General features: G+C 53.4%; 5 protein-coding genes across 5 annotated transcripts; 3 read left to right on the plus strand and 2 right to left on the minus strand.

Annotated features, from left to right (window-relative positions):
* Positions 1–7,403: 7,403 nt before the first annotated feature.
* On the plus strand, positions 7,404–10,190 carry COCSUDRAFT_61671 (hypothetical protein; the record flags this gene model as incomplete). Its single annotated transcript, XM_005649941.1, has 10 exons — positions 7,404–7,598; positions 7,706–7,784; positions 7,891–8,032; positions 8,162–8,474; positions 8,686–8,903; positions 9,084–9,229; positions 9,382–9,521; positions 9,673–9,743; positions 9,897–10,005; positions 10,143–10,190. 10 exons carry the CDS (start codon positions 7,404–7,406, stop codon positions 10,188–10,190), a joined length of 1,461 nt encoding a protein of 486 aa, XP_005649998.1.
* A 1,633-nt stretch (positions 10,191–11,823) lies between these two features.
* On the plus strand, positions 11,824–14,638 carry COCSUDRAFT_61672 (hypothetical protein; the record flags this gene model as incomplete). The annotated part of the gene is made up of 8 exons (XM_005649942.1): positions 11,824–11,847; positions 11,964–12,291; positions 12,404–12,566; positions 12,791–12,953; positions 13,163–13,466; positions 13,616–13,748; positions 14,012–14,185; positions 14,506–14,638. The coding sequence occupies 8 exons, from the start codon at positions 11,824–11,826 to the stop codon at positions 14,636–14,638; spliced, it is 1,422 nt and encodes a 473-aa protein (XP_005649999.1).
* A 1,954-nt stretch (positions 14,639–16,592) lies between these two features.
* Positions 16,593–18,080, minus strand: COCSUDRAFT_40695 (DUF455-domain-containing protein; the record flags this gene model as incomplete). Its single annotated transcript, XM_005649943.1, has 6 exons — positions 16,593–16,760; positions 16,949–17,176; positions 17,325–17,412; positions 17,519–17,691; positions 17,784–17,856; positions 17,986–18,080. The coding sequence occupies 6 exons, from the start codon at positions 18,078–18,080 to the stop codon at positions 16,593–16,595; spliced, it is 825 nt and encodes a 274-aa protein (XP_005650000.1).
* An 894-nt stretch (positions 18,081–18,974) lies between these two features.
* Positions 18,975–21,186, plus strand: COCSUDRAFT_3548 (heat shock protein 70; the record flags this gene model as incomplete). Its single annotated transcript, XM_005649944.1, has 8 exons — positions 18,975–19,136; positions 19,250–19,431; positions 19,555–19,651; positions 19,768–19,864; positions 20,006–20,231; positions 20,357–20,578; positions 20,856–20,962; positions 21,101–21,186. Coding segments are annotated over 8 exons (1,179 nt in total), but the record flags the coding sequence as incomplete, so codon positions are not given.
* A 242-nt stretch (positions 21,187–21,428) lies between these two features.
* Positions 21,429–24,245, minus strand: COCSUDRAFT_65254 (ribonucleotide reductase). Its single transcript, XM_005649945.1, has 7 exons — positions 24,034–24,245; positions 23,633–23,793; positions 23,380–23,428; positions 23,158–23,284; positions 22,867–23,049; positions 22,433–22,666; positions 21,429–22,251 (listed from the first exon to the last, which is right to left on the minus strand). Exons 1-7 carry the CDS (start codon positions 24,158–24,160, stop codon positions 22,140–22,142), a joined length of 993 nt encoding a protein of 330 aa, XP_005650002.1. The 5' UTR covers positions 24,161–24,245; the 3' UTR covers positions 21,429–22,139.
* Between the last annotated feature and the right edge of the window lie 17 nt (positions 24,246–24,262).

Consider the following 24,262-nt stretch of genomic DNA (forward strand, 5'->3'; position numbering starts at 1 on the left):
GCTGTGTGGCTCATTAATCTTCATGCTCGCCGTCCAGTAACAAATGAGTACACTCATCTTGTTAGTATTTTGCAATGCTCAGCTGTGTGAGTCATCAATTTGCGTGCCTGCCATGCAAGGCTGCATAGAAACAAGGGACCTTTTGGTCGCAGTTTGCTCACCTCTTCACTGTGTCCCCTGCTTCGGCACTCGACGCAGTGGCTGTACCGTCGTTGATAAGCACGTGGGCAGACGAGATTTGCATTGTGCTCTGCTGGGCTGTGTCGCTCCTGGGCTGAGCACCTAGACTGCTCCTGTTTTCCTGCTGCCTCACAGTGCTGTCTGGCATCTTTGGCCCTTTCTTCCTGCCCATTGCTGTTGCCTGCTTGCCAGCAGGTTGTTGCTTTGTGACCTTGCTTGGTGGGGAGCCCTTGGGGGTCCAGGACAGTTGCTGGGATGCTGGCTTTGCCGCTGATATTCTACTACTGCTGGAACTGCCAATCTGCTGGTTCCACAGTGACTCTGGCACCTGCCATTTGATTGGTTCGTATGGCAAGCCTTCTGCAGTCAGCCTCTGGCTCCGGGCTTGGCCATAAACAGCCGCTGATGCTGTAGGAGGTAGCATTGTGGCTGGGCCTGCATCATCCTCAAATTTGGAGGATTGTGTGTCGGCAATATTATCTGAATCGCCTTCATCTGGCAAATTGCTGTAGCGGGTGGCAGCAGCCAGTGATGGCCGCCGCTGCTTGGAGTCAGGAACGGCGTTGTTGCTGATCCAAGGACTCGCTTGGCTGAAGCCATTTGCCGGGTCGGGACCCGGCTTAGTCGAGCCCTCTGTGAGAATGTTGTCCATGATCCCACGGATTCCATCCAAGAGGGGCCTCAGCGTTGTGTATGAGCTTTTGCGGATTTGTGGTGGTGTAATTACTTGGGACTGGGCTGGGGCAACGTCGACGATTGCTATTGCTGGACCGCCTGCTGGCAGTTCATGGCCATCTGCCCCAGAATTATTCACGTCTTGTTCAGGCTTTCCTCCGTTCGTATGCTCCTGATCCTGGGAAACAAGAGGTCAATATTATGGTGTCAGATGCAGCATTGTAGTGCCGCAAGAAAAGAACTAGACGGCAGTGGCATAAACTTTGACGTTAGACTGCCATTACTGCGACACACCAGTGCCTCTGGCGTGTTCACATTGCTCTTGCGGCGCAGAGTGATGGAAGAAAGGCGTTTCTTGAAGAGTGATAAGCTACTTTCATTCATCGAGAAACTGCAGGCCCTAACTCACTGGCTAGACCAACATCTGAACGGATGTGTTTCTGTCAACAGACATGCTCAGCAGGGTGTAGAGTTCAGCGCAAGGGCAATAGATGACGGAGAACTGAACAATTGATGGCCGGTGCAGCTTAAATAAGGGCATCTAGTTCATTCTCGAGCTGTCGGATTTCTATGTTTAGAGCCGAGAGCACATCAATCGCGATCCCCTTCTAAAGCAAGGGGTTTCAGAACCCTCGGTCATTCGTCTTTTGAATGCCTGAAGCGACAGGCTCTCACTGTCATCGAAAACTGGGTTACGTTCGATTCAATTGCCATATATCCTTCTTCAGGTGCACCAACATCCCACAGCCTACCACCTCTTCATTCTCTTCGGTAAGGACCCCAATATTGACCGTGTTCGGTGTCGCTTTTCCGGCTTCGAGACCCGGTGTCAGAGCAACTCTTGCTGCTGTATAACTTGACTCGAGCGACTAATCCTAGTCGAATACCCTAATCAATTTTGTTCAAGCACTATTCTTTTCAGCATTTACTATGAGTCTTACGTATGCAGTGTTCCGGTGAGATTCCTTGCCACCGCACAATGCTTTGTAGATTTCACTCTGAACTGATCGAGGCGTTTGATTTTGCAGTACAACTCGTCTCAGACTACCATGGCGACCTACTCCTACCAGGCATTCTCCTCTCCCTGGCTGTTGCAGACCCTACCGCAACAGCACCAGCTAGAGTCAATCGATCTGGCAATATCCAGTTGTTTGCTTGTGGAAGAAGAGGGAGCCTTTCATCACAAGATGCTTGCTTACCATCGTCATGCTGCAATGTAAGGGATTGCAAGAGGATAAGCTGATATGACCCCTATTTGAATGCTTTTTGCCCTGTTCCAGGTGGCTGTGACCCAGGGCGATGACGAGTCTGACCTGACCGGATTCTGCCCCGAGGCCAAGATCACCTGCAAGGCTGGCGCGATGGACCAGCTGAAGAACAAGCTCGTGGCTGAGATCACCAAGAGCTGGGCGGAGCACCGCCAGAACGGCTGGGCTGACCCGGTGCCCAGCGCCCGCCGCTCGGAGCAGGAGATTGAGTCTGACTACACCAATGACTTCTTTGTGTGCGTGCTGGACATCAAGGTGCAGGTCTAGCGCCAAGGACCAATGAAGTGCTGCTGAGACAATCCCGCGCAGCGTCATTCCTTATCCTGGGTCATAGTTGAGGTAGTGACATGGTTAGTGCTATGAGACCAGACCCATTGGATATGCAGACCAGCTCTAAAGATTGCATGCCAGTGTACTGTAGAGTTGTGCCCCAAAAGCCGCGGCAGGATTAATAGATATTTCACGGGTCACGATGCAGTAAACCCTCTGGAGATTTTATACCTAGCACCATCATTGTCGGAAAAGCACATCCAGGCCATCCCGTGAGTGTACACCCACTCACGGGATGGCCTACATGTAGCTCCAAATCAAGCAAGTCCTGCATTGAATTGTGTTTGCATCTGGGGAAAATGGCTATAGTGGCCAATGTAACTGTGCGCCACCCACACGCGCATGCCAGCCTGGAGTGCACAGAGCCCCAGACGATGATTGCAAAAGAATTCTGAAAGTCAGCCGGCCACCGCCGGCGCCATTCATTGCTCGCATGCTTGCACCGCATATCGGTGAACCCTGGACGAGGGTGACATCTTTGAGAAGTGCATATTTCCGTCAATTTCTGATAAATTTGGTGCCACGAGATGCAGGCCTTGAGCATGCCAACTTTATCTTCTCAAATGTAATTTGCTGTTCTTGGATGCTTTGCATGCCAGGATCATGACGTCACCCAGAACAACCTCAACAGGAGGCATCAATCTTCGTCAAAACTGCTCTGGAGAGAAGATCATCACACGCTTGTTGATTTTTGAAGTTTTGTGCGCTTCATGTCTACGTTATAGCAGGAATGTCGATGATTTGCAGGCATACAGCAATTCTCGATCGGAGCAATGAGGATTCTTGTCTGGAATATCAATGCCCTGGTAGGTAGAGCAAATTGAAAGCTTTCATTGTCAGGATTTTTTTCTTGTCTGATCTGGGCCAATCATACTGTGTTTTGCCTGCAGATGCCAACCATCCCCAACTTCTTTCTAAAGTACAGCTCCTTGAAGGGTTTCTTTGAGGAACACAACGCCGACGTTATATGCTTCCAGGTCTGTCATATCACTGCGTACCATAATTTCAAGTTGTGACACCAAATGACTTAAGCCTTGCAATGACTAGTAGACCTGACCTTGGAACCGAAATCAGAATGGATGTGCGAGTTCCTCAACCAATTTTGGCTCACTTTTCAACAGGAAACAAAGCTGCAGAGCGAGGAAAAGCTCACAAAGGAGACAGCATGTGTAGATGGCTATGAGGTGAGTGCCAGTGGTCACATCATGAGACAATTCAGTCATAGCATAGCTCAGCAGGTACTTGGCCCTACTGCTTGACGTTTGCCCTGCAGAGCTTCTGGGCATTCAGCCGGGAGAAGAAGGGTTATTCAGGAGTGGCCACATACGTCGCAGACAAGTACTCTCCCATAGATGCGCAAGTAGATTGCCTGGGCTCCGGCAATGCTGATATCGACAGGGAAGGACGGTGGGTGCTCCCACATGCAAGCCTCATGACATCCCAAGCATGCTGTAAACTTTGAGAGCGCTGTGCCAGAGCAGCACATGACACACAGGGGGCTGTGCCAAACAACCGTGCTGCTGTTGCAGTGTGGTGCTAACCGACTTGGGAGCATTCGTGCTGATCAACACATACGTCCCCAACGCGGGGGATCGCTCGAGCAATGGGGAGCGCACGGCCTTCAAAGTCCGTTTCCTGGCGGCCCTCAAGGAAAAGTGTGATGCGCTCATCGCAGCCGGACGACAGGTACTGCCATATTCAGCCACCATTGGGCATCCTGCTCTACTGCATGAAATTAAAGAACACTCTGATCTCCACACAGTTTGCTGATAAATTGATGGGTGCTTGTTGCCAGGTCATAATTGTTGGAGACCTCAACATTGCCGCATCCCAGAAGGATGTCCACTCCAAATTGAGCTATGAGAGGATGTACTCTCCAGAGGAGAAGGCCCTGCTGCAAAGCCTCCTGAATGACTACACAGATGTGTGGCGACTGCGGCATCCAGATGAGAAGTCCACATTCACTGTTTGGGATGAGAAGACCAGTGCACGTGCCTTCAATGAGGTGTGCTCTGCTTTATTGGACTTCAGTTTCCATCACATATTGCAAGAGCTACAAAACAGCGTGTTGAGAAGGAAGGAGGACACATGCGTCCATGACCCTTATCCTTGGGAACGTTACAGGGTGTGCGCATTGACTACGCGCTGCTGTCACCTGGTCTGCTGGAGCACGTGGTGTCATGCGAGGTCATCAGCACGTTGCCCCCCAAGTGGAGCGATCATGCAGCGATCATACTGGAGCTGGCGGACATCCCCGCAGTGCCCAAGCACCCGCCCTGCGTGCTCTCCAGCAAGCGCATCAAGCGGTTCCAGCAGCCCAAGACCTCTGTGGCCTCGCTCTTTGCCAAGAAGAGGGCGGCGCAGACCGCGGCTGCTGCTCCTAATGGGAGTAACGCCGGTGCTGGTGAGGGCATAGACAGCAAGAGGCAAAGAGCCACGGGCACCTCTGCATCTGCTGCTGAAGTGCCTGATGCAGCCGGGCCATCCAGCAGGCTGCAGGGTGTGTCAGAGGGAGCAGCTCTGCTACAAAGGGACGGTGGACAGACTGGCAGGAGTAGCGTGGAAGACGGACCAGGATGTGGCACCAGTGGTGGGGATGGGCAAGGCGGTGAGAGGACAGAAGGGAGGGCAGAAGTGTCAGGCAGCAGCTCAAAATATGGCATGGGGACCAGAGAGAATGTAGCTGTATGCAACAGTGTGCAAGAGGGAAAGGGATCTGTTGCTGCACAGGGGAAGGGAAGTGAATTACTGACAGCAGCAAAGAGCCAAGAACCTGCATCATTGAAGCCGAATGGTCCCCAGCAAAAGAGCATCCGTGCATTTTTCAGCACAGGTGACAAAGCTTCATAAAGTCCTTGTCCTGTCCTAGCAAGTCATCTTGCCAGTTTGTTTACTGTTGGTGTTGTCCTTGATCTTTGGCATGTGCTTGGGTAATTGAAGCAAGTCCACTGCAATTAGCAATGCTTTACAATGTGACCGTGGTCTGTGGCAGGGCAAGGTGTCAATCTTACACCATATGACACTGATCACATTTTCTATGGCAGTGTTACAGAGAAGATATAAGGTGATATGCGCAAAGAGTCCTACACATATAATGCATCCTCACTACAATTGCAACTGGACAGATCTATGCCAGGCTGCAACTCAAAATTGAACGGTTTAAAAAATAAAACTTCAAGTACCTCAACAAAGGTACAACAGGACTTCCAGCAAGAGCAGTTCTCATTCTCCCCACAGGACAGGCAGTGCCTTACGAACCTCTGATTCCGACAGAGTGCTCACAATTCCATCACAATGCTGTAGATCAGAAGGGGCTGATGCACCTTCTTCCAGTGCTGTTGCCCCGGAAATCAGTAGGGTAGTCATACCCAAAGCTTTCGCTGTTCTGAGATTCTTCACGCTGTCCTCAAACATTGCTGTCCTCTCAGGTGCTGCACCAATGCGGTCCAATGCAATTTTGAAGGCCGCAGGCTCCGGTTTACAGATGTCCCCCATTGCATCAGCCCCGATCACGCCCTTGAAGCAATCCTGGGGCAAGTCCGCGACAATTATTGCCCATGCTCTTTATTCATCTCTGGCGCTTGCTCTGCCTACATGTCTGCAGTCCTCTTCGTATAACTTCACATTAATGCAAACTGGTACCAAGGGAATTCAGAGAAAGGGAGAGGTACCTTGAGGTTCAGCAGCTCCAAGGCATGAAGGGCATGCTTCTCGCTGCAATTTGTGAAGAGCCACATCTCTTCCTGGGGCAGGCTCTTCAGGAGCGTTCGCACCTCCACAGACAGTATCCCTCTCTTCAACCACTGCTCTGCTGGAAGTTTATTGTTTGAGACATGCAAAGCATTTATTGTCGGCAATCCTTAATGCAGTGGTGGCCGAACGAGAAGGACAGACACCTCTTGATTTGGAAACAAATACTTCTCTGCGCCAGCCCGCAAGCAGTCCCAGTACTCTCCTGCCTCAATATTGAAGCCGCCTGCCCTCAGCCCACACAGGCTCTGGTTGTACCTCTGAAAGAGTGGGCGCCATACCTCTTCGGCCCTCTCAAGTGGCACCCCATGGTGCGTGTTCATGTACTTCCAAAGATTAACCCTGCACAAATATCACCAGAGGTTCAAATACAATCAGCCTCTAGGAAGATGCGCATTGGAGAGTCAATAATTTCTGTGAAAGTCTTCTCAACCTGCCTCATGTGTGCTTTGGGCCAGACATACCTGACATGGTCCTCGTATTTATTACTGATGTCATAGCAGGTTCCATCGAGATCTATCAACAGATATTCAATGTTACTGTCGCTACTTGGACTGTCGGAAGGAATGATGATCTGCATGATCTAGGCCCGAGTTGCAAATACTTGGGTGTGATCGACAGCATGTACTTCGAATATATATCTGACAATTTTACATTACAGACATATTGTCAAGTGCTCGTCATTTATGGGCTCTTGACCACTCCAGCGTTGACAGTATTCGAATTACGGGTGGTATGTCCTTACCTCGGACCGTAGCCCTTTCTTCCAGCCGGCCATACTTGGGGCATCTATGGTTCGTCAGGTCTGTCAAGGCGGGCATTGCATTGAAAACGGCATCAGACCTGGAGGTCTGACATAATGCAACGGAGATCTGCAGCTGTGGTTGTCATTTTGGAGTGTTGCTGACATCCTTGCAACCTTTCTGTTCTAAGCAACTCGGCAATTCAGGCCGCTATTTTGGGTGCGGACACATCATGAAAAGTTCTCCGATCACGTGAATCTAGTCCTCCCGTGTGGTGCAGATTGACAGCCTTCGAGATTCCAAAAGTCCTGATCACAAACTCCCTTTTGTTTCTTTTCTTGCTTTATTTATCTATGACATGCTTGGACTAATTCCAATACCTCTGTGCTTCTTACTGCATTCTTTTAGGAAGCTAAGACGCAACCTTGTTTTTCCCACCAGGACCTACTTCGACAAGATGGCGTACAATCCTGAAACTATGAGCTTTGATGTGCCCGACACCGATATGGTGTACGTGTCTGGATTGGCGGAAGGGACAACGGAGGAGATGATAGCGACACATTTCGGCTCCATCGGTCTTTTGAAACAGGACAAGAAAAAGGGCAAGCCCAAGATATGGCTGTACCGTGACAAAGCAACGAACGCATTAAAAGTAAGTCTTCATCACATTATCGCAAGGAGTCTGATGATTGCCTGCTTGATGTCTAGATGCGCAAAGTGTCTGGAGGTCCTTCCTGACCTGACATGCATGGGTTTCAGGGAGACGGGACGGTCTCATATGAGGATCCTTTCTCAGCAGCGTCAGCCGTGCAGTGGTTTAACGGCAAGGATTTCAACGGTGCGATTCAGTTCATATAGTGCATTTCTTATACTTCTGCCTGCTCTCAACACAGCTGTGTGCCACTTTCACCCCACCTTTAGTGTCCCTGCGGCTTCACATGCAGGGTCGATCCTGAAAGTCAGTCTGGCAGAGCGTCAAAATGACAAGTATGGAGGAGGCGGCGGCTATGGTGGTGGAGGTAGCTACGGCGGTCGGGGTAGAGGGGGCGGCGGGGGCGGCGGCGGCGGCGGCAGCGGCTATGGCCGGTAGTTCCTCTCTCACATCATTGCCTTTCACTTGCTGAGCATGGATCAGACGCCTCGCACACTTCAAACAGCATTTCATCGGACCTCGGCAAGCGTGCTGATGGAAAGACATGGGTTTGCGGATGCCAGGGACCGAGGTGGAGGTGGCAGGGACTATGGAGGCGGAGGTGGAGGTAGCCGGGATTACGGCGGCGGCGGCGGCGGAGGCCGGGACAGGGATTACGGGGGCGGCAGCCGCGGCGGTGGCGGGGGCGGCGGCCGGGACAGGGATTACGGGGGCGGTGGCAGCAGCCGCGGCGGCGGTGGTGGATATGACCGGCCGCCACGGGACGACTACCGTGGAGGCTCCCGGAACGAGGCGCCTCCGCCAAATGCCTACCCACCTCCGGCTGCCTATGCCCCGCAGCCTGCATATGCGCCAGCGCCTGCCTACCCTCCACAGGTGCACACTGTTAGTCTAATGTGGTGTGTTGATTACTTTTAGTTGAGTCTCATATTTATCCTGAAATCTTGCAGCCTGCTCTGATGATTCTGTTGATTAGCTGCAGTTGTATCGGTAAACTGTCTAATGGCATGCAGCAATCCAGGCATCCGGCCATTTGGCAATTGATTGCAGAGATGATGGGCAGGAATAAACCTGCATGCTGGTGCAGGGCCATGACCCCTACGCTGCCGGGGGTGGGGCATACGACCCCTACCAGGCAGCGCCGCCCCCGCAGCAGTACGCCCAGGTGCAGCCCTACGAGCAGCCCGTCCAGCAGGCGCCTCCCCCAGCCGCAGGCCGTGGCGCCGGTGCGCCGCCTGCACCCAAAGAGCTGCGAGAGGGCGACTGGCCCTGCCCAGGCTGTGGCAACACCAACTTCTCCTTCAGGTCAGCATAGCGCACGCTGCCCCTCCCCTCTCTTCCTTTTGTCCTCGGGGTGTGCCGGCAGGTGCCAATGCCGAGGCATAGGGACGCATTTCCGATGGAAGCAATTATGCACCCCCGTTCAACTTGGACGTATCTGTGAACAGGTCGCTCTCCTCTGAGCACGCGTTTGCATGGGTGCAGGGGCAAATGCAACCGCTGTGGCACGTCGAAGCCGGGCGGTGGCGGCGGCGGTGGCGGCTCTGCAGGTGGCGGCCGCGGAAGCGGAAGGGGCGCCGACAGCGGCCGGGGCGGGGGCCGCGTGACAGCCGCTCCCCAGGGCCCTCCAGGTCAGCAGCATCTGACACGCTTGCGGCAGCCACATGATAACTTGTTCCTCTTTGGCATCTTGCAGCTCTGCCTCTGAGCAGCTTGCACACATTGCGAGATTGCTCTTCTCAGAGGGATTTGTGGCTTGATGTGGCTGTGTTGTGGGGCGCAGGCATGTTCAACGAGGGCGACTGGACATGCAGCGGCTGTGGCAACACCAACTGGGCCAGGCGCAGCACCTGCAACATGTGCAACCAGCCCAAGCCAGGCACCGTTGACACCAACCGCGAAGGCAACGCCGGCGGCTTCAAGGTGCTGTGTTCTTCTTCCATTTTGAGAGGCGATGAAACCCTTTGTTGGTCGAGAACCAACGCAGCCATGTCCTTCCTCATCGACTCTGCAGTTTGCGCAGCTTATACATGGCGCAATTCATGCTGACTTGGCGCTTTGGTCATGTGTGCAGGAGCTTGACGAAGCCGAGATTGAGGAGGCGCGCCGCCGGCGCCAGCAACTCGAAAACGACGACTCTGAAATGTGCGAAGAGACCCCTTTCTGGTGCTGAAATCTTGCACATCCCTCACTGCAATCCTAAGGAAGCTCTTGCTTGATTTGCACAGTTGCATGATCGTGGTATGTCGGATCAGAAGCAGTGCCGATGTGACTTGTGTTGTCCCCTGGTGCGGCCAGGTACGACGAGTTTGGGCGGATCAAGAAGAAGTTCCGCGGCACAGAGGCCGACAGGAAGGCTCGCGAGGAGGCCGCACTCGCACGCCTGCATGGCACCTCTGGCTCTGGGGTGGGCGCCCTTGATTCATGCCTGCACAGTCCTTTTACTGTGCCCTTGTCATGCCTGGCTCTTAACACGTGCTAATGGTGGTATTTGCTGGCGTGCTTTCCATCCAATGTGGCTGAGACTACCTGGGTGCACTGCAGGGTGAGCGCCAGCGCAGCCGCAGCCCTGCCGGCAGAGACAGGCGGTGACTGGGCGAGGCGTGACGAATTATGACTGCAGCGGCACGTAATGGCAGGATTTTGAGCCCCTGGCTGCCATGTGAGCAGCAAAATGATGTCAGGGCAGAAGTCGTTTGCGAGCTTAATATGTATGATGGTTTTCTGTCGCTCCTTACTTGAAGGACACCTTCACAGTTCAAGTCAAGTTACAAGAAATTCCCCTTGATGGACAAATGCGATTGGCCGGGCCACAGACTCTGCGTGCTTATCATGATGTCAGACACAGAGCTTCTGTAATTACATTATAATATTCAGTATGCGCTGCATGCATCGCTTGTTTGGACTCCGCCTTAGAGTAAGCTTGTTATTCGATTTGGGCTCCAAGTCCCTTGAAGCTCCGAGTCGGCTGGTCCAGAATTGTTGCTGTAGTTACGGCCGGACTTCTGCTGCAAAATGATCTGATTTTTTTTGGCTTAAATATAACCCATGCTGCGACAAATGTCTGGCAGACACCATGCATGCATCAACTGGACATGATGATCTCACATCGGAGGACATAGAAGAGAATAGCTTTCGCTTCCTTGCGCTGTGAGTCACAGCCTAAAACTGCATATGACCTGGGGCTGTCCTAGGGTACTGTAGATATCGAAGGGAGTCATAAAAGGGAGACGACAAACCACATGGATCCATGTGGGGATCTGCTGGATAGAGTTTGTTGGCGTCGGCTTGCGTCAGAGAAACGATCAGAGAAAGGTTACCTATGGACCAGCTGCGCATCCAAGGCACACGGATGGACGATCTTGCAAGCGGTTCCAGCATGCAGCGCAGAGGCCTCGGAGCCACGGTGAGAGTTCAGGCTGCTCCAGGCGGCTCCCAGTCTCTCATCCTCCAAGCACGGGGCCTACCCACGTGAAAGGCCACCTGCTGCTTTTAAGCCCTTATTGAACATCACTTCTGCCTTGGAACTACCCCCTCGGTACTTCCTGCAAGTGGCTATGTATCACGGAGGGCGGACTCGTTTGTCTGGCGCTGCATTGCGCCGCGTGCACCAAAAAGCGACCGTGACGGGTCATGCCGTTTGGCGGATTGCTGTTGTTCTGTTGCGCATAAGCTGCCCAACAGCTTGGCCAGCTCCAGCGCGCGACGGCGGCGATTTGCGCCTGCTCACCGTGGGCAGGGACCGTGGCCAGATATTTCAGCCCGAGACCTGAAGCTTGGCGTTGCAGTCGCAGTAGCGTGGAAAGCTCGTCGCTCAGACTGAGGACATCAGGGGGTAGTAAAGGGCGCTGGGATGAGTCCTTAGTGCGGTCCTGGGGCTCAGCCGGCACCTGCGCACTGAAGCATCCTCAATGCGAGTCTTGTTGTGCGTGCAGGTGACGGATAGCAATTACATCATGGAGCACAATGCGCAATGGCATGGATCGGGAAGCACTAGTATTGGCGACGTATTCCAGCACAATGCAGGTATTGGTTCTGTTGGAAGCTGTTATCTTTCTGTCCTGCGGTGACCATCAAAGAACCCTTCGAACAAAAAAATGAGAATTGGCCTTGTTCTCATGCCAAGTGAAGGCCTAATTGTCCGGGTTGGCTTTAATGATGTTCTTGCGACAGAGCATGACGCTTACTGACACGCATCGTGGGTGCAGATCGCAAGCAGAACAGCATGCAAAGCTTCAGCGTGCACCAGGTATTTCTCATCCGCATAAAATCAAAGCAACAGAGCTTTCTGCACTTGATTTCACGTTACCAAGACATTGGATCTTGAAGCGTGGCCCGATGACGTCAATTTTGCCACTCCTGCAGGCCCCTGAGAGCCTGGAAGGCCAGGACGAGTATGACCTATTTGGCATCACGAGGTCCATGGACTGGCTAGACGCGGATGGACAACAGACGCCGCGCGGGGCATCACCAAAGCCGGAGGATGCAGACTTTGGCCTGCGCACCGGCCCGCTGAGCCGCCTGTACCTTGACGAGATCTCAGAGGAGCACCACAGTTGCTCTGAGACCTCAATCGCTCCCTTCCACCACCTGGGAACCCCCTCCTACATGCTCAGTGACGCCAGTGCCAGCGGCGCTGTGCTGCCCTGCGGAGCGTCCCCCGCTGCCCACCTCCTCGGCAGGAACACCTCTGGTGCGCATGCCACCACCGCCTGCCTTTGGCTGTGTGTTGCAGCTTCTTGTCCGGAACTTTGTCTTGAAATTCACTCGGGATGTGGCTGACTTGGATGTGCTTGGCATCGCAGGTGAGCTGCAGTTCCTGATGGAGACAGAGGGCGACCTCTGTAACCCCTCGGCCATGCTGGAGGGGGGCATGCCCATCCACAAACCCGCCAGCAGCAACTCCATCGCCGACGGCGGCGGCGCCCTCTACCCGGCCACACCGCCCCAGAATATCCTCAGCAAGCGGTGCGCACACCACATCTCTCCCTGACTTATACATTGATCCAATGTACTGTAAGTTGAATTTTAGTACTGCGTCTGCTCGGCTGGGGCAGGCAGGGGCAGCAGATCGTCACTGAACAATGTCACTGACATGGTGCTGCTGGCCATCATTGCAAGCTTGTTGAATAGGCAGAAATTTACAGCTCAGCACAGAGGACTGAGCTTGTGTTGGTGTGTTGTTACCACAGGGACTGGCTGGACCCGTACCATCGGTCGTCGCCACAGGACTCGGGCACCAGTGTATTCTCCTCGCGCTCCTCCATGGACACCGTGCACCTGCTCGCCGACGTCCCCGACGTGCCCCTGGACGGCCCCTTGGGCTCCCGCAACATCCACCTCCCCTACGGCTTTGTGCGCACCCACCCCTTGCCTACCTTTCTTTCCGCTTATCACTTGCTTGTACCTGTCTCCAGCCTCTCGTGCCTTCAATTGTCTGCGCCTGCCTTCCCCTTGTGGCAGCTGCTGCTGTTTATCTTCCTGTCGCGCTGCCTTGTGCAGCCGAGGTGCTTCTATATTTTGCATTTTAAACCACACCTGACAGTAGTCTGGTGATGTCACAGGAGCGGTACAGCTCGCTAGACAGCTGTGCGGGGCTTGGAGATCTGGCAGCTGAGGAAGTGCTGGTGGGCATCGAGCCGCTGTGCGCGTCGCCGCCGCCGACGCCGCTGGGCATGTGCTATGCGCCGTTGCCGGCGCACGGGCGCTCCTCGCGCGCCGCGGGCTCGCCCCGGGCCTGCAGCTCCCCCGCCGCGTCCGCCCCGGCCGAGAAGGCCGAGAGCGAGGGCTACACCGGCCTGCGCCAGCGCGCCTGCAAACGCAAAGTCAAGTATTCCGACACCGAGCCGCCCCTCGGCTCCGCCTCTGGTACGCTTGCACAGCCCTTCCCACCGCATTGCCATCTTTCAATTTCAATCAAGTGCCCATGCTGTGGAGAGCTGCGGTGCATCTGTCTGCAAGAGGCACGCACTGGGTTGTGGAAGAGTGTGCTGATATTGTTGGTATGGCGGTTGCAGACGGGCCGCGGAGCCTGGTGACGAGTGCGCGTGGGCGCTGCTCCAAGCCCCGGCGCTTCTTCTGCGCCGGTGCGGAGAGCGACGAGGAGGTCAGCGAGGGCTCCAACAAGCGCCGCAAGCACCACAACCCCTGGTGCGCCCCTCGCCCTCACCCCCACACAGCCTCCGCCCTGACCCTTACTCATCCTTGCTTTGCCTGTCGCCAATGGCAGGCATCATCTCCTGTTCTGAGGCTTGCAGGCAGGGAATGCCTGTGCCTTCCCTCCGAGATGAGGTCTTGCATGAGCATCGAAGAAGTGATATGTGCCCACAGATAATTGTTGTGCAGATTTGTATGATTGTTCACCCTCCTCTGATTATGTGGTGTGAGACTGAAGCGGGTGCTGGGCTGGGCAGGAGCATTGAGGAGACGGAGGCGTTGGTGGTGGGAGTGGAGCGCTGCGGCGGCGGCAAGTGGGCGGACATCAAGAAGCTGGGCTTCCCCATCATCGCGCAGCGCTCCGCCGTGGACCTCAAGGACAAGTGGCGCAACCTCATGCGCGTCGCCCTCCTGCCCGGCACCGCCGCCAAGTGCGCCCTCCCCTTCATTGAGGAATCAAGCGCACTTGTCCAAGTAGCTTTTGAAAGGCTGCCTCGCATTGTAACCAAAAGTGATGCAAGTCAGCCCTGCTTCATGCAGGCTTCTAGAAACAGAAGCCTCCTGCCTCGGGAATATCCTTTTCCTTGCAGGATGTGCATCTGCTGGTGCGGTTGCTGGAGTCCTCCCGTGCAGTGGGGGCTTGGGGTGTCTTGGGTTGGTGCTTCACTGTGCTGACATAGTGGAATTTTTTGAGGAAGAGAGATGCAAACATCAAGGCAGACATATGAAAGTGAATCGTTTGCTTGCGCAGGACGAAGATAGAGAAGCGGCGGGAGGTGCCTCAGGAGCTACTGGACCGCGTGCGCACGTTGTCGGCCAGCTTTGGCAGCAAGGCCTCCGCCTCCGCTCGCCCCTACCTCGGACGGCCCCGCCGCTCCGTGTGAGGCCGTCTGACCTCCGCCCAGTCTGCAGATCAAGACAAGACCGCTCCTGTCCCCGTAATGTCCAGAGTCAGATGTCGGGCCTGGAGCAGAGAATAAGATGGGCTCCCTATTGTGCAGCTGGTGGCCACAATGTGCGGCGCTGGGGCGGCCAGTTGCTGTCTCGGCCTCACAAAGTGTGCCTGCAAGAGGAAGCTGCAGCCAGTGCTGCGGCTGAGTAGACTGCGTTCATCTTTGAAGAAAATGCCAAAATGTGGTTGGAGACGGCTTCTGAATGCGTTGGGCGTTAGCGCACGATTGTTTTGGAGTGTGGGATCCAGCGGGGTCTTCACCCCCTGCATTTTGAGGGCGCACACCCCAGGCTATTGAGTTTTGCTGAATTACCCTGCAGCTCTCTAGGGGTGCGGCAGCATCTTCACTTCTTCACTTCTGTCGTGTGGCCAGGATGCCTGACCACCACTTCTGTGTGGTCGCTTCTTGGCCAGTGCCAGCAGTGCTGCTGCTGCTGCAGGTCCTCTAGCAGGAAAAAAAATTGCTGCATGCGCACTGTGCTTCACGTGTTGTGAGGCAGAGCAGGTTGATCTGAAAGTAATTTTCTGGGCTGCAGCGCATTTCACAGTCGGTGGCCCCCAATTTGGCATAAAACCGGCTATCCCGCTGAATGCTTGCTGCTGTCTGGGCAACTTCAAGGAGTCTGCATAGCGATGCTCCTTTTGGCCCAGCCACACCTGTCTTGCTGCGCCCCAATGCAAATGTGCGGCTTACCACAGGTGGCCGTTCATATGTGTGTCTAGGAGAGTTTGCGTTGTATCAGGAATTATTTGTATCAGTGCACCGTGCCGTCATACGCGTACGTCACTTCCTTTGAAATTGTGTAATATAGGGGTGTATGCTACAGTGGCATCTTGGATGCTGTCTCAGGTACTCCTACTCCGCGCATAGGAGGAAGTGCTTCACAGGAGGGTGTCCCAATTTTCAACATCAGCACCAGAGCTGGCGATTGTACGGGTTACAAATTTGATTCTTGATGTTCAGGTGCTTCCCTCAAGAATAGGGAGCCGCTTTGGCAACGTTCCTGGCTAGCATACAGGAAGTAGTCTGAGTCGGTGCTGAAAGCTCCCCAATTTCCATTCGCCACTCGCTCAGTCTGGGGATTCGTGTCTAGTCCAGGACAGTTGCACTTACTTCTCGCTGGCAGATTCTTGCTGACCAGCTGATTAGGAATGTGAAACAGGTTATGTCCAGTATTCTTTGTGTGGCCGGCAGTCCTGTACACCGCAGGCACAAACAGCTGTTTTATAGTATGACCATCGTGATTGTGTCCGCAGTGATTAACAAATGGAAATTTTGTCAATGATAATCTTGTCTGTGTGCACACGTGGTCACCAAGTGTAGGACAGGGCAAAGCATTTTTTACAGTCAATTGGGCACCAGGTGCTCTAAAAAAATGCGGACGTGCTATGACGCAAACATGAACATAGTGCCTTAGTGAGGGAGGGCAAATGGGGTCATGCAAAATTAGGATAATGGATGTGAGCTGAATGTGACTGATTGGCTTAGCTCTAATGTCATATCTGATTCATTTTTATTTGGTAGTCCTGTTACGAGACTACTGTGTAGACGGTGCAAAATGTACGCAAGGTGGGGACGGGTTGTCTCATTTGGGCAGATTTCAAGCAATATTAATAGGCACATCTGTAAGGCCAATTGGCACAATTTCTCGGCTGCATGCTAGTGCCACTCCCAAAGGTAATGCAAATTTGAATGTTCATCATGATTTGAGTCACATGGTGGTGCACAAATCATACATATGCATCCTCATTCGTGTGCAGCTGAGCCACACGAATTACATTTCGATTTGATTACCAGACCGCTTTTTCAAGGTGCATACTCAGCAGGAAGGAAGCATTAACATCCCTGAGTCATCTGGGAAATCAGACAGTGATGGGATGTTTGGCTAGGCTGTGGCCCCAGTGGCAACAGCGTCAGTCTGTTGAAGCTGCATGCCAACAAATTCTTGTTGAAGCGTTTTGGCAGTTGCAGCGAACTTTGGCAACATTGCCAGCGGCATGTACCACTCTGGCCCAAACCCCGCCTGCGCCCTGGCTTCCACATTGAACGGCGGCTGCAGGCACACACAGATACACCCTCAAACATCTTCCAACACACCTGTTGCAGTCACCCCTTTACGTGTGCCGCACATGTCATGCTCAATACTGACTCACAATGCGCCAATTCTGAACTTTTCCGAGTCTCTTGTGAAGCAATCCACTGCTACGCACGCCTGTGGAAGCGTGCAAGAAAGAAGAGCACCTTGAGGCTGCCCCTGAAGTGGGTCTTGACCAGCTCGTGGAACCAGGTCTCAACGCCGCTGTGTCGCCGCGCCTCTGCCATCCAGTCTGGAATGGAGCCTTCAGGACTCCTTACCGCACTGTCTGCCTCACTGCTGCCTGTGCCGGACCCCTCTGGCTGAGAATTGTGTGCCAGGTGGTACAGGTAGGAGAGCCACCTCACCCCTGCTGCGCAGTGAGTGATCTCCTCCTGCTCACATCACAGGATTCTCAAAGGTCTTCCACCCCAGCAAAGTCCATGTGCTCCTGCTTGCATGTTCAGTAAAGACACAGGCAGCTTCAGTAAAGACACAGGCAGCTTCAAAACACCTCAAAGTGCTGTCCAAATGTGCCTTCACCTTGTACACGACATCCTCTAATAGCTGCGCCGTCTGCTCGTCCCCGTTTGATCTGAATTTGTGGATTGTCAAGGGCATCACGTCCAGCCTGCGCTCAATCATTCAGGTATGGTGTCACAAATATGCCAGCAGCAACAGCACAACTTGTGCACGGCACATGTGAGCGTGGCAGGTGTCATCAGGCAGCGCAGCACCCACGGGCTTCGTGGACTGCATGCTCCACTGCTAGCCTGGCAGGCAAGCTGTCTGCAGTGGCCATGGCTGAGTCCCACAGCGCCTCATGCGCTGCAAAGGCTCCATAGTGCGATCCAATGTCCTCCAGCCGGTTCTTGAGCAGCTCATGATGCCGGCACTCGTCCTCAGCGACCTGCAGAGTTCACTGCGCTTAGAACCTTTGGTCGCCACAGTACTGCTCCTGCCAGGAATGTTGCAAATTGGGGCACTGAAGCCATGCCTCACCGTGACAAAGTCATCAAAGAACTCCCGTGGCAGGCTGTAGGTTAGATCGCTGCCAAAGCGTGCTATGATGTCCCTGCAGCAGCATGCCGGATCAGTGGTTGCCACTGCATAGAGCACATGTAAATTGGGGTCAGCAAGGGCAACAAGCCAGGATCTGACAATGTGTGGAAGGCTCGATGTAAACTTCTGGATGAGTTCTCACCAGGACAGATCCACAGCCCAGGACTCAATGTGCACCAGGGAATGCACCAGAGCCTGTCGGCTGGCCAATGTGCCTCCCTTCCCCAGCCGCTTCATTTTCTTGGGCTCCACCAGCTGCACCTGCCATACAAGTAATACTGCATTTAGAAACCTTCACTGATGGAGATGATCTCTTGCACTGGCAACCGATCTGCAACTTCCCAGGGCTCGTGGAGGCCTGACGGGTTGTAATAGTACCGTGTCATCGCGTGCAGGGCGCTTGGGAACCGGTGGCATTTCCAGATCGTCATTAGGCTGCAGTGAGAGTTTGCCAGCACGCCAGAGGTCTGCAGTCCTATGTGTGAGGACGGCCTTCCTAGCTGAATTGGGCTCATACAAGACCCTTAGGGCTGCATACACCAACGGCTCGCCCTCTGCTGGCTCATTTGACATCCTGATTGGATCTACTCCTTGGAGATCACTGTCAAATTTCGGCAGGCACACTGCATTTGAGCTCATCACTCTGCAAGCAGATCTGAGCACACGTGGTACTGTAAGACAGTGTTTCATGCATGGGTGCACCAAAACCCAGCGATGGTATTAGGGTGACCTCTAGGAAATACTATGCAGCCTCTCTGTGACGTGCCACTTTCTCATTGTCGAACCATCAAATGGTACGCACTTCGCTGTCCCTAGACCAAGTGATGACAACCTGTAATAGGCAACTTCAATTACTGTCGCATCAAAGGAATGGCCTGAATTTCTGAGGGAGAGGAGAGGCAGCCTCCTTCCTTTATCCTTCTAGCTTCCTATCTCTTGGAAGCTGCCGATCTGCCGATCAAACTAGAGAAGGAAATTCAATGGTTACCAGCAGTTTGATATGCTGGCCAAATGTTGATCCAGAACGTGTCGATCTCCTCGTCAATCACCTCGAAAAGATTTCGGAATACAAGCTCAGTCTCTAAGACAAAAGGACATGCAAGAAGGAGGCGAGCCTGCCTTTCCATCAGTGCCAAAGCTGTGGTAGGTATTGATCTAGGGACATCCAACTCAGCAGTAGCAGCAATCAGGGATGGCCATGCGCAGATCATAGAGGGAATTGACGGCCCTGTGACACCTTCATGCGTCGCTCTCCTGCAGGTGAATGAACTGCATTCTTCATTACAGCACAGAGTTGCAGCTTGACTAATCACATATAATCTCATTTGCACTTTTAGTACAGCCTATGAAGACTATTTCTTTATGGTGTGAATCCCAAGCATCAATCTGCACCCTGCCATGTACAGGACACGGTTTTGGTGGGCCAAGCCGCGAGGCGGCAAGCCGCTGTGAATTCCTTGAACACATACTCATCAGTGAAGCGTCTACTGGGGCGGCGGTACAGCCAGATCCAGGATGAGCTACAGCTTGCCTCATTTGAAGGCAGGCAATCAGCCGACGGAGGTGTGGAGCTGTTGTGCCCCTCAAGGTATGCAGCTTGGCCTTAGCAATGAAGCAAGAAATACATAGCATACTACTCTTTGACTGCTCAAGCGCCTGTTGCTGTTATAAGAAGACAGTGCTTGACCACAGTGATGCATGATGGTGCCAGGCAGACAATCTTGTCTGCAGAGCAGATCTCAGCTTTCATTTTAGAGCGGCTGGTGAAGCAAGCGGAGGAAGGTTTGGAGGAGGATGTGGATGGAGCAGTGAGCTCTCTTGGCCTCTTGTGCTGAACTTAATTGTTTGGTTTTCTGCTGCCTCAAGCGCTCACAGGCCTCATGTACACAGCTCAAGGAGATCGCCATGCTGGTTGTGGTTCCAGGTCATAGCAGTGCCAGCTCACTTTGATGACAGGCAAAGGAAGGCCACCCTGGAAGCAGGCCGCTTGGCTGGCCTGACGCGGCTGCAGGTGCTCCATGGTGTGATCTCGCTTGATGGCTTGGGAGCTCAGAATCACTGCTCCGCATTTTCCTTTGCTCTGTAATATCAATCCACCTCTGCTCAGAACCTGCAGTCATGACAAGCCTGGCTGAAGGTGCATGGGTGTTGAATGACTGTAGAGCCCGTGGCGGCTTCCATTGCTTATGGGCACGGCAGAGGGACTGAGGACTCCTTGATCCTGGTGTTTGATCTGGGTGGCGGCACATTTGATGTCAGCCTGGTGGAGTGCTTCGAGGGGTGCCTGGAAGTGATTGCCACTGGAGGCGATGCCAGGCTGGGCGGCAATGACTGGGACAGCAAGCTCATGCGATGGGTTATGCAGCAAGTCCCTGGTGCAGAGAGCAGGTGGATCCCCACTAGCCTGAGTGTTATGGTCAGAATACAAGGAATAGGAATATCTGGGCTTGTAGAGCACGTCCTGATGCAGACTAAATCGTGGCTTTTGTTGGGCTTGATCTATTTCTGAACAGGTGTAAGGATCCTGCAGCGCTGCACCGCCTGCTGGAGGCAGTGGAGTCAGCAAAAAGGAGGCTCTCTTCTGAGCGTTCCACCGATATACATCTGCCATTCTGGGAGGGCCAGCGCAGCTTAACAGTAGACATCAGCCGGCAGCAATTTGAGGAAGCCACCGGCGCCCTGCGCGCTCGGCTGTGGCCTCCCCTTGAGCAGATCGGTCGCCAGGCATTTGTGGAGTTTGACCACAGGTAGCCCTTGTCACCATTCACTTGTGCCGCACCCTCATCGCCATTGAGATGACTTCATGAAGTATTGGCAGAGCTGGTCAATAGTGCAGACCAGCATTTGCATTGTATTTTCACTTTCCATTATCAGACTTGGCTCTCGTTCTTGTTAAAAATGCAGTACTGAGACAGCCTGTTGATACCCCAGGTCTGGGCCCCATAGGGATGGGGCAGAGGGGACGAGTGGGAGTGCAGCGGATCTGCTGCCGTCGCAAGCAGACAGGTTCAGGCCACAGGCGCGGCGCATCACACAGGTGGTCATGGTGGGTGGCGCTACAGCCATGCCACAGGTGCAGGAGTTTGTCCAGGCAGTGACTGGCATCCAACCTCAGGCACGTATCCCCCTCATGCTATGATCCGTCTCAGACTTCCATACTTTGATGCAGCAAGAAACTGCTACTTCCGTTCTGCTGTTGGGATGCCGTGGAATACATGCCGTGCATGCAAATGTGTAGGAGTTAATAACCTTCAAAGTGATTGCTGTTCAGGTCACTGTTGACCCTGCGCTGTGCGTGGCTTTGGGTGCGGCAATGTATGGAGGGGCTCTGGAGGGGACACTCACAGGAGGCTTTGAGCTGGCTGATGGTGCCTACAGCTGGATCCTGCATGACCGTGTCAGCGGCCTACAAGCTCGATGAAAACTTCACACCTATGGCAGGCCAAAACAATGCATGCTGTGGTTTGATGTAAGAGTTCGTACAGAAAACTGCAGCGAGATCCCACAGCACACGATTGCAATGCTGTGTCTTCATGCATGGATCAAGTCCAATCAGCATGCAATGCTCCCCTCGGCTGTTTTCTTTTTAATCCGTTACAAAGTGGAACTTTTATCATCACAGGAGCGATGCTCATTGATCAATTGTCACGGAAATAGGTAATGATCACGATGCATTGGCTCCTGTTGAGCATGCACTAGGGGTATGTACAGAGCTGTAGGACAATAGTCAATAGCACTCTTGAATACTATTAGTAGTATCAAAGCAAATGAGCTGCCTCTGGATCCTGTAACACGTAGCTGCACTGGGAGCTCAGTGCAATGCACTTTGTGGGGGCTCAGGAGCCTAAAAATAGCTAATCCTTCCTAGTCTTATTCTGGGCAAGTTCCAATCGTGTTCCTGTCGTGTTCTGTCATCAAGCGAACCCTCTAAGAACCTGCACAATATGTACCTGCACAGCCTGTGGTTTTGACCTCCTCATTTGCGCACAAGCAGGCAGGCCTCACTATTTGGAGGAGGGTTGCTGCTTCAATGACACCTAATTAGAACAGCGCTGTCTAGGTAAATGGAACACACCAGTCCTGCATCAAGCTAGAAGAGGAGGTGCGGCGTACAGGTCATGTCTAATCTACATGTGTGCAGAAGCGCCCACCATAGCTGTGGGCCACTAAGGGGGTCATGGGCACTCCTCTACTTGTCAGCGTCAGGGGCAGCAATGGCAGCAGCGCAATGCAGTTGTGCACCAATTGATCATGCTGCGGCTTGGGCAAGGTGCACCGTCGAAAGGCACCAGCGCTCTAGAAGTCATCGTTAAAGGACAGGCTGTGGAGGGCATCTGCTGAGAGGCCGTTCATTACTCCAGCCTTCTGGTACTCTCCCACCCTCTTCTCAAAGAAGTTAGTCTTGCCCCTGCACAACAATGAGTTGATGTGTCAGTACATGCTGGGAGGAACCTAACAGGACAACTCCTCATCGCTGCAGTGATCAAAGGGGAATTTGTTCAAGTGATGGCACCTGCTCCTGATCGTTCTCTTAGGCACATTCTTGCACAGCATGGAGAGCTTCTGAATGGCAAAGGCGTGGGGCTCACTGGAGAGACAGCATCTCCATCCAGTCGAAGGGATTTTTTGTGTTGTAGTGCTTCTCCTGGCCCAGGGCCACCAGCAGGCGGTCGGCCACAAAGTCGATGTACTCGCTCATCAGCTTCTTGTTCATGCCGATCAGGTCAACGGGCAGCGCCTCGCACACAAAGTCCTTCTCAATGTCCACCGCCTCTGTGATGATGCTCAACAGCTTGTCATCGTCTAGCTTGTTGTTCAGCAGCCTGCGCACAACCGAGCCCTTCAGGCTTCTCTCAAGCTGCCAGGCGTGCATTAAAACAGCGCCCCGCACTTGTCTAATTGTTCTGTATTCCTGGTCTCTCCACTACAACTGCCTACCAGTGTACGGGCAATGACCATGCTGCAACATACTGTGTCATTCACAGCAGACACGATCAGGGAGAACGCAGCAGGGAGGGCGCACGTGTAGAGGAGGCAAGCAAAGTCACAGTGCAGGCCCTCGTCGCGCGAGATGAGCTCGTTGGAGAAGGTGAGCCCGTGCATGAGGCCGCGCTTCTTCAGCCAGAAGATGCTGCAGAAGCTGCCTGAGAAGAAGATGCCCTCTACGCAGCCCCATGCCACCAGCCGCTCTGCAAAGGAGGATTGGCTGCACACAAGCGGCATATGTCAGGCTCATGTAACAGTTTGCACAGCACTTGTGGATTGGAGTTCTAAATAATCAATTTTAGGATTGGGATGGCACTTTTGGGCTCACCTGCCCACCCACTTCAGGGCCCACTCAGCTTTCCTCTTCACTGCAGGCACTGTCTCCATGGCGTGGAACAGCCTGTGCTTCTCCTTGGGGTCCTTGATGTACGTCTCCAGCAGCAGACTGTACATCTCTGTGCATTCACACAGGACGCGTTCAGGGCAACTTGACACACAGACATCAAAGTCTTTTGCTCTCCATGGTTGTGAATGGAAGATGTGAACACACCTGAGTGGATGTTCTCGATAGCTATCTGGAAGCCGTAGAAAGCACGAGCCTGCAAACAATGGCACAAATTTGTTGATCGGAGGGGTTTGCCAGCTGGAATCATGGTCTATCATATAAGCAACACAATGGGATATTAGGTGGCATCAGGGGATACAATTTTTCAACACACCCTGGCTAAATTGCGGCAGCCAAAAACTCGAGAATATAGCACGGTCACTATGTTTGAGCAGGGGCTTTTCCTTAGACGGCCCACCTCCGGTATTTGAATCTCCGACATGAAGCGCTGGCTGAGGTTCTCCAAGACGATACCGTCGCTTGACGCGAAAAACGCTAGGATGTGGCTGACAAAGTGCTTTTCGTCGCTAGACAGCTTCATCCAGTCGGTGTAGTCGCTGCTCAGATCCACCTCCTCCGCTGCGGGGGCACCGCTGTCGTTCAGCTGTTTGTAGTCGGTTGTTAACAATATCTCATTATCGGCAGCTCAGGGCACTGCGGCCTAATTTCAGTGACCAATCTCCATTCACAAGTCAGCCTTGTGGCACTGTCAGGCCATGCTGAATGTCCTCCTGCAAGTTTCTATAGTGCAAGATGGCTGTACGCGTGGCAGTCTTAACAACAGGTTAAGGCCCGCCACAGAGCCGATAAGGCACCCACCTGTCCAGAAGCTTGCCTCTGCCTTCTTGTACATCTCCCACACGGCGCTGTACTTGATGGGGAACATACAAAACCTGTCAGGATTCTCAGCAAGAAGGGGTTCATGATGCTGCACCGGACCGACCATCCTGCCTAATGGGTCTTGAGGAAGTCCTAATAAAGTTTGCCCAGGAGCCAAAACTTCTCACTGCAGCTGTCTGATCTCAACCTACTGGAGCGTTTGGAGCGA

The sequence above is a fragment of the Coccomyxa subellipsoidea genome (assembly GCF_000258705.1).
Source record: "Coccomyxa subellipsoidea C-169, whole genome shotgun sequence".
NCBI lineage: Eukaryota > Viridiplantae > Chlorophyta > Trebouxiophyceae > Coccomyxaceae > Coccomyxa > Coccomyxa subellipsoidea.